The following is a 7,287-nucleotide window of genomic DNA, read 5'->3' on the forward strand; positions in this document are numbered from 1 at the left end:
TTTTCTAATAATACATGTAGGTTCATTATAACTATAACGCTACAAAATTATATAATCTTGATCGGCATGATATAAAAGACAAATGTTCATAGCCATACACAATAATTTGGTATAAGGGTAGTAACGCAAAAACAGATAGTTCAGTTGGACTCGTTATATAGCTAGCTAGGCCTGCATTTTCTTGGCAGCCTCAGCAATGAATCGTGAGATGACAATTCGCTGGGTCTGGGACGTACCCTCGTAGATCTGGGGGTGAAAGTACAGAGGTTAATAATACCAAGCTAGGCACACACAGCAAACATTCACGATACTATAGCTAGCTGCTAAGTTATATATACCATTATAGGAAATTATGGCCCGTTACAAATTTGAGAGTTGAGCATACCATCTGAACGGGGTTTTTCTAAGCTTTCAGAAAAAATCAGAAAATTGTTGGATTTGGACTATCAGAACTCTAGTTACAGAGCCGATTCTAGCTCTTTCAAAATTAAGGGGACGTAACTACATGTACACTGTACACAGGGGCATATCACACGATACGTGTGGCTAGCTATATACACATCACAATAGATACTAACGAACACTAGCTGTATACTGACCATGAATATCTTGGCATCTCTCATGAGCTTCTCCACGGGGTACTCTCTGTTGTACCCGTTCCCTCCAAATATCTGCACAGGGAAGTGTGTATGTGAACAACGCACCACACAGAATATGCACATAACATTTAATCAGCCAATATTCACAAGGCACTAGAGACACTGTACTGTAGACAGAAATACACAAATATGATTCCCACAGAACACAAAACAAGACACTTTGATAAACAGTTTCCTAGCATTGAAAGGTTTGATAAATATAAATATCTGGGCCACAAGAAGGGTGGTTGTGTCAATGGAGTGGGCACTGGGTTGTGATGGCAACACCAGTTACACAACACACTGCACATCAAGGCACTTCAACATCACCAACTAATACAATGTAGCTACTACGTACGTATACCACATTGTGTGTGACTGATCCATTAGATACGTACTTTAAAGGGCTACCAAATGGATGTTTTAGATAGTCTGGTACTCGATCGTAACTCAAGTTATGAGGACTACAAGTTAGCCATAAAAACACGCTCATTTCGAAAACGCATCAAGATTAGGCCATACCTTTTCTTCAAGAATGAAACTTTCATTCCAAAAGCTATCACTGATCTAAACACATCATTAGATACGTACTTCAAAGGGCTACCAAATGGATGTTTTAATTAGTCTGGTACTCGATCGTAACTCAAGTTATGAGGACTACAAGTTAGCAATCAAAACAGGCTAGTCTCACATCAGCCCCGATGAAAAATTGAGCAAAACAAAATAGGAATCCTTCAAAGTTGGCATCGTTGTTAGCATCAATAGCCAAAGAAAACGTAGTGTTTTCAAAGCTAATTAACGCATCATGCTGGAGCACTGCAGTGCATGTGAACACTCGTTAATACGATACTTACGATACTCTAAAGCCTCAAAAATAGACGCACACACTCACCTGTACAGCATCAGCAGCTGACTTATTGGCCACCTCGGATGCGTAGGCCTTGGCAATGGAGGCGTAGTAAGTGTTCCTTCGTCCCTCGTCAATCTCCAGGGCAGACTTATACGTTATGAGCCGAGAAGTTTCTAGGCCGATTGCCATGTCAGCAAGCATGAATCCCACGGCTTGATGGTTGATAATGGGCGTGTCAAAAGTTTTACGCTCGAGTGAATATTTAGTGGATTCATCCAATGCCCTCTTAGCCAACCCCACCGCTCCTGCCGCTACCTGTGTGGGTGTGTGAGGCGTGGGGGTGGGGGGAGGGGCTATGTGTATGGAACCAAGATACATACAGTGCGTGGGCTACCAGAACTCTATTGAAAATTATTATAGGCACACGTACGATAAAATTATATTCAAATTCTGTACCATTATGACTATATGTTTTTAGTGAAGTGTGCAATATACACAATGTGTGCATCACTAGTTACCCCGGGGCGTGTCCTGTCGAAGGCAGCCATTGCATAGAGGAAGCCCTTCCCTGGCTCACCAAGTACATTCTGTAGTAGGAGAGGGAGATACGGTAAAGATCAACACATTTACTTATCATAGAATGCTCTAAATAGTGAATGCTATATACACCACTTACAACCTCAAGATAGTGTAGTTGGGGTATAGTAGCATCCACTCCTTACGCCCCCTCCACACACACACACACGCCCCCTCACCTCTTGTGGTACCACGACGTCCTCGAAAGTAACACCGACCGTGTTGGATGCCCGCTGTCCCATCATCCATTCCTTACGCCCTGGAGTCACTCCCGGCAAGTCAGCGTCCACAATGAACCCAGTGAAGGCCTGGCTGGCAGGTACACCAGCCTCAGCTGTCCTGGCCAGCACAAAGTACCTGTGCACGGAGGGGGGTATCACATATACAGTATAGCGGGTAAATTTGGCGATTTGGCGAATCAAGGTACATGAGGGTTACCAAACTTAAAAATCGCCAATGTTTTTAGCTTGATACTCAGTCCCATTATATTGCACAAGTTAATACAATGCCATACTGCCCCATATAGTATGATAGAATAGCCAATAATACTTTAATCGCCTCATTAGTTAAAATTTACCCGCTATACGGTATATTGTGTAGTTCAAACATCAGAGATAAGATCAACGGGATTAGTGTGTGGGTGTGTACTCACGTACCAGTTAGCCACTCCTCCATTGGTGATCCACATCTTGTTGCCATTGATCACCCACTGCAGGGGGTTGTGTGTGTAGGGGGCAGTGTGTGCAGGGGGTAGTGTGTGCAGGGGGCAGTGTGTGCAGGGGGCAGTGTGTGCAGGGGGTAGTGTACAGGGGGTAGAGTGTGCAGGGGGTAGTGTGTGTGCAGGGGGCGGTGTGTGCAGGGGGTAGAGAAGTATACTATAGCAAGCCGTGTAAAAAATTGGCTTTCTTAAGGGAGCACAAACCACTTTTTGTAAGAAACTACTACTTCTAAGAATTACAACGACTCCTAGTGCTCACAAGGAGTCGTTAAGGATTATAATGTGACATATCCTCAAACAATGACATACAATACACATTGTAGAAGTAAGCTTTTTCAAACAGCCACTGATATTTAGGCAACACTCTGAAGAGCTAAAGAGGAATTGGTTTATGACTGCAGTGTGCATGTACTCACGTCGTTTCCTTTCTTTACTGCCTTTGTTTTAAGGCCGTTCACATCAGACCCTGCCCCTGGCTCAGTCACACAGTACGCCTGTTACACAATAATAACGAATCACTCAGTACAACACTTGTAAGATCAGACTGGTAACAGTGCTACCTACTCTACTCGAGGACTTCCTTGGGAGGAGCTAAGGTCATTTTTTCAAAATTATTTATTATAGGTTGATGTTGTTAGACAACTTACAGCCATGATGGGTGCCTCCGTTAGTCTGCCAAAATACTTCTTTTTCTGTTTCGTATTTCCTGCTACAGAAACTGGAGCACACTGAAGAAATAAAATAGAATTGAATAATTATACAGTCTCTAGCTTTCTATGAAATATATGGAGGCAATTATTCTACCCCCCCCCCACACACACACACGCCCACTCACTGCAAGGCCATTGGCCGACATAGCTGTCATAATTCCAGTGCAGCCATAGGCCAGTTCCTCAGCGATGATGCAATCGTCTAGTATCCCGAGACCGAGCCCCCCACACTCGGGGGACACGCCTGTGTTCATCAGCCCCAGCTCCCACGCCTGCTTCACAATATCCCACGGGTACTGGTGGGAATGAGGGAAGAGGTTATATAAGGTTGTATGTACATACAATGTAAGGAAGGATGGGTTGTGTGTGGATAAGACCAGCCCAATTCTAACTGTGGATCGAATCACACAGCAAAACTGCACTGGAGGTACGTAGCTTGACCGTATAGAAACGTTTCAAGCAACACTGAAAGACAGTAATTGTCACATGTACAAAATTTGAATACTCGTGAAATTTTGTAACGCCATACATATACACAAGGTTGCGTCGTGTTATGAGTGTGGTGTGTGTGAGGTATGTGTGTGTGTGTGTGTGGTGTGTGTGAGATGTGTACCTCTCCAGTCTGATCATAGTGGGGGGCTGCCGGGATTATGACTTCTTTTGCAAACTTTCGAGCCATCTGCTGGTACTCATTCTGTTCTGGAGTCAGCTCTGGTAATTAGAAAAAGTAAAATTGAGGTGTTAAGCACCTGTACGTACGTACACGTAACGTATGTAGATGGACATTTCAACAACTAGTTATTATTAATTTAGCACTGAAAAACTCACCAAAACTTAATCCCGAGGACACTCCAGGAGAAGTAGAGAAGAGCTGCAGGTGAGAGAAATACAAACCATGACAACACCCCTGACAACTCAAAAATTAACCACTGTCATGTCCAATGTCATAGACATAGTCCTCCATTTAACAGTAGGCTGTGAGCTTCCAATGGAGGGGCACTCACCCTGGTGATGGAGGCCTGCCTCTGTAGTCCAAGACAAGCAATCCTTGTGAGAGCAGCCATTTTTCAGTCTTTTTGTTTGCAAAAATGTGACCTCTGATCTTTAGCTGCAGCTAGTAGCCCCACCCCCTTTTCAAGCTGCAGCTAGCTAACTAACTGATTGCATGAGCCTAACTGCTATGGCTGGCTAGCTATGGCTGTACAGTTTGCTATTGCAGTGAGGCTCATAAAAAAATGTAGCAGAGTTTGCAACAGGTAGGCTAGAAATAAGATAGCTGCATGTGCTGCTTGATAGTATAATGTAGACTGCATGTATAGCTCAGAGTTGTATCTGTAGCTATAGAGACTGCACTGATGACCTGATAGTTGCTACTTAACTTGTAAAGGAAATGTGATCTCATTCTATCAACACATGTGACAGAGAACATGTTGTTAGGGGAGCATATGAAGGAGACACATGGAGTGAGTCTTGCTGCCTGAAACTAGAGGTGAGTTGGTTAAACCAGCTATGTAGACCATAACTTTAATAGATGAGCTACATTTATTGCTAAAGATTATTTGTATCATCTATTGTGTTGTTTTTTACCTATAGAGATGATGTGACTGTACTCACCTTGGACCAACGATCTGGCATTTGCAAGTTAATCGACAATTAAAAAAACAGGATAATCTTCAAAATTCCTGGAAAGATGAACAATCAATACACTGGTAAGTAAGAGCGCTTACGGCTGACCATAGCTTACAAATGTTTGAGAGTGTACACAGTGTCTTGACTTTCGCCTTCATTATAATATGAGCTGTTACAAACCCTGTAAAATCTCTAGTAAACTGATAAAATCCCAACACATGTGTGAACCTCCTTGCCCCTATAATTAACAGTCCCTCACCCACGGGCATTAGTGTCTAGCTTCTTCTCACAATTAAATTCCGATCATGTGATGGTGTGTCACCTGATAAGAAGTAATTAGTTGTGTAGCTAGAAAGATAGGTGACAAGTGTGATTGTGTAGAGTCAAGAATCGAAAACCCACAGCATTCGTGTATGTGTATATAATTATAGTATGGTCGGAGTTTCATGGAATTCTACTACTTCTCTGGAAATCCCTGGCCGGCAATTCATTGGTTCACTGGATTTCAATTTTATTTCTAGTTGTTGTTCTATCTGGCGAGGTATTTTGTCTACCATAGCGAATAGTGGAATAGCCGTAACTTAGTGAGAGCATGAATAGCAGTAATACAGCTAATGAGTTGTGTACATAGTTTGGTCACCCTAAACTGATTTGAGGTCTACCAAAAACAAGCAAACTCAAGAGCTGGTTTTGTTTCTGTGTAAATGTTTCCTCTCTGGCAATGAGTAACCTAATCAATTAGCTAAACCACGAAGCTGCCGTACATGGTTTAGGTTAAAGTATTGTGTCCACTGCAAATCTCCTGTTTTAAAAGTGAGTTTCTCCTATGCATATGTTCTTATATTGCCTGTATAGTTCACTAACATGGCCATGGTCTATCCTATACATGTAGCAGTTGTATGTAGAACTGCATGACCATTGTGTGTAAGGTAATTAGGTTTTAATTGACCATTTTTTTCCTGTGTAAAAAATATATCATGCAGTGCAGAGTTTTTCAGTTTTGCCTACTTCCCCATGTGATCCTGTTTCCAGCTCTCTATATTATAAACTATAAACATGTGCGTAACACTGAGTGTATATACTGCAGCATACCGCTTACACTAGCCGCTAATGGCTAATCTAATTCAGCTCATTAGCCTCATTATCATTTGGTCAGTAAGTCTGCAGAGATAGTGAGACCATGGAGTGTGTACTCCCTTGTTCCCAGGGTACTGGCTCTAATTGAATTATAAGTAATGTGATTATCTGAAGAGATGGGATACCATGCAGGAAGGAAAGAGTTGGATTTTCTGGCAGTATTTTTACCTAGTCCTATATTTGCACCCTTCTACACTTCAGATTAATGCATATTATATGCAGGGCTATTTCCCTCTAAAACAATGATCCTATTTAAGCATAGAGTTTCTATTCCACTTTAGGCCGACTGACTCTTTAGGCTGACTGATTAATGCACAACAACCCAATCAAAATAATGGGAAAAGGTGTGCTTATGTACAGGTGATATGTGATATTGGATTGGAATCTGGTAAAGGGTAGTTGTATTAATAAGCTGAAATGAGCTTATAAGCCGTCTAATTTCATGTTTCTATTTTGTCTCCAGGAATTGATGACAAGAAGAGTGCCACTTCAGATTATCAGTTGCTTGAAATCATGATGCATGTCAATATATAATAGTCACGTATCAATAATTGTTGCATGCATGCATGTGTGTGTGTACACCCAATGCCCTGTGCGTGCGTGTAATACCCTAATATATATAGGTATATGATTATAGCAAACGCATGTATATACGTAGAGCACATGCATTCAATATCACACAAAAGCATGCTATATACAAACTATAGTCAGCATAATTCAAGATATTAATGTGTGTATGTAATAATTTCAGATTTTATAAGTATAATGTAATTTACTAAATTTGATTATAGCTGGCGTTGTACAACAACTAAAATAAATCATAAAACATGACCACTACAAGTTTCCTGACGTGTAGAATATAAGCACAGTAAATAACCGAAAACGAGAAGTGAAAAAACCTAATTGAAAGAATATAGGTGAAACATAATTAAATCTACATGATTGGGGGGGGGGGTGACGTTGATTTAGGGTGCAAAAGGTCAAGAGGAAGTGTTATGTAACAGTGACGCACCAGGTTATTTAATTGGA

General features: G+C 41.5%; 1 protein-coding gene and 1 long non-coding RNA gene across 2 annotated transcripts; one reads left to right on the forward strand and one right to left on the reverse strand.

Moving 5' to 3' along the window:
- Positions 1 to 4,641, reverse strand: LOC135343323 (medium-chain specific acyl-CoA dehydrogenase, mitochondrial-like). The gene is made up of 12 exons (XM_064540332.1): positions 4,497 to 4,641; positions 4,321 to 4,363; positions 4,106 to 4,203; positions 3,618 to 3,788; positions 3,430 to 3,510; positions 3,199 to 3,276; positions 2,721 to 2,773; positions 2,244 to 2,421; positions 2,007 to 2,075; positions 1,531 to 1,803; positions 600 to 671; positions 1 to 246 (listed from the first exon to the last, which is right to left on the reverse strand). Exons 1-12 carry the CDS (start codon positions 4,554 to 4,556, stop codon positions 166 to 168), a joined length of 1,257 nt encoding a protein of 418 aa, XP_064396402.1. The 5' UTR covers positions 4,557 to 4,641; the 3' UTR covers positions 1 to 165.
- A 567-nt stretch (positions 4,642 to 5,208) lies between these two features.
- On the forward strand, positions 5,209 to 6,823 carry LOC135343331 (uncharacterized). Its single transcript, XR_010397132.1, has 2 exons — positions 5,209 to 6,602; positions 6,722 to 6,823. It is a non-coding gene; the product is annotated as an uncharacterized LOC135343331 (long non-coding RNA).
- The last annotated feature ends 464 nt before the right edge of the window (positions 6,824 to 7,287 follow it).

The sequence above is a fragment of the Halichondria panicea genome, chromosome 10 (genome assembly GCF_963675165.1).
Source record: "Halichondria panicea chromosome 10, odHalPani1.1, whole genome shotgun sequence".
Taxonomy (NCBI): Eukaryota; Metazoa; Porifera; class Demospongiae; order Suberitida; family Halichondriidae; genus Halichondria; species Halichondria panicea.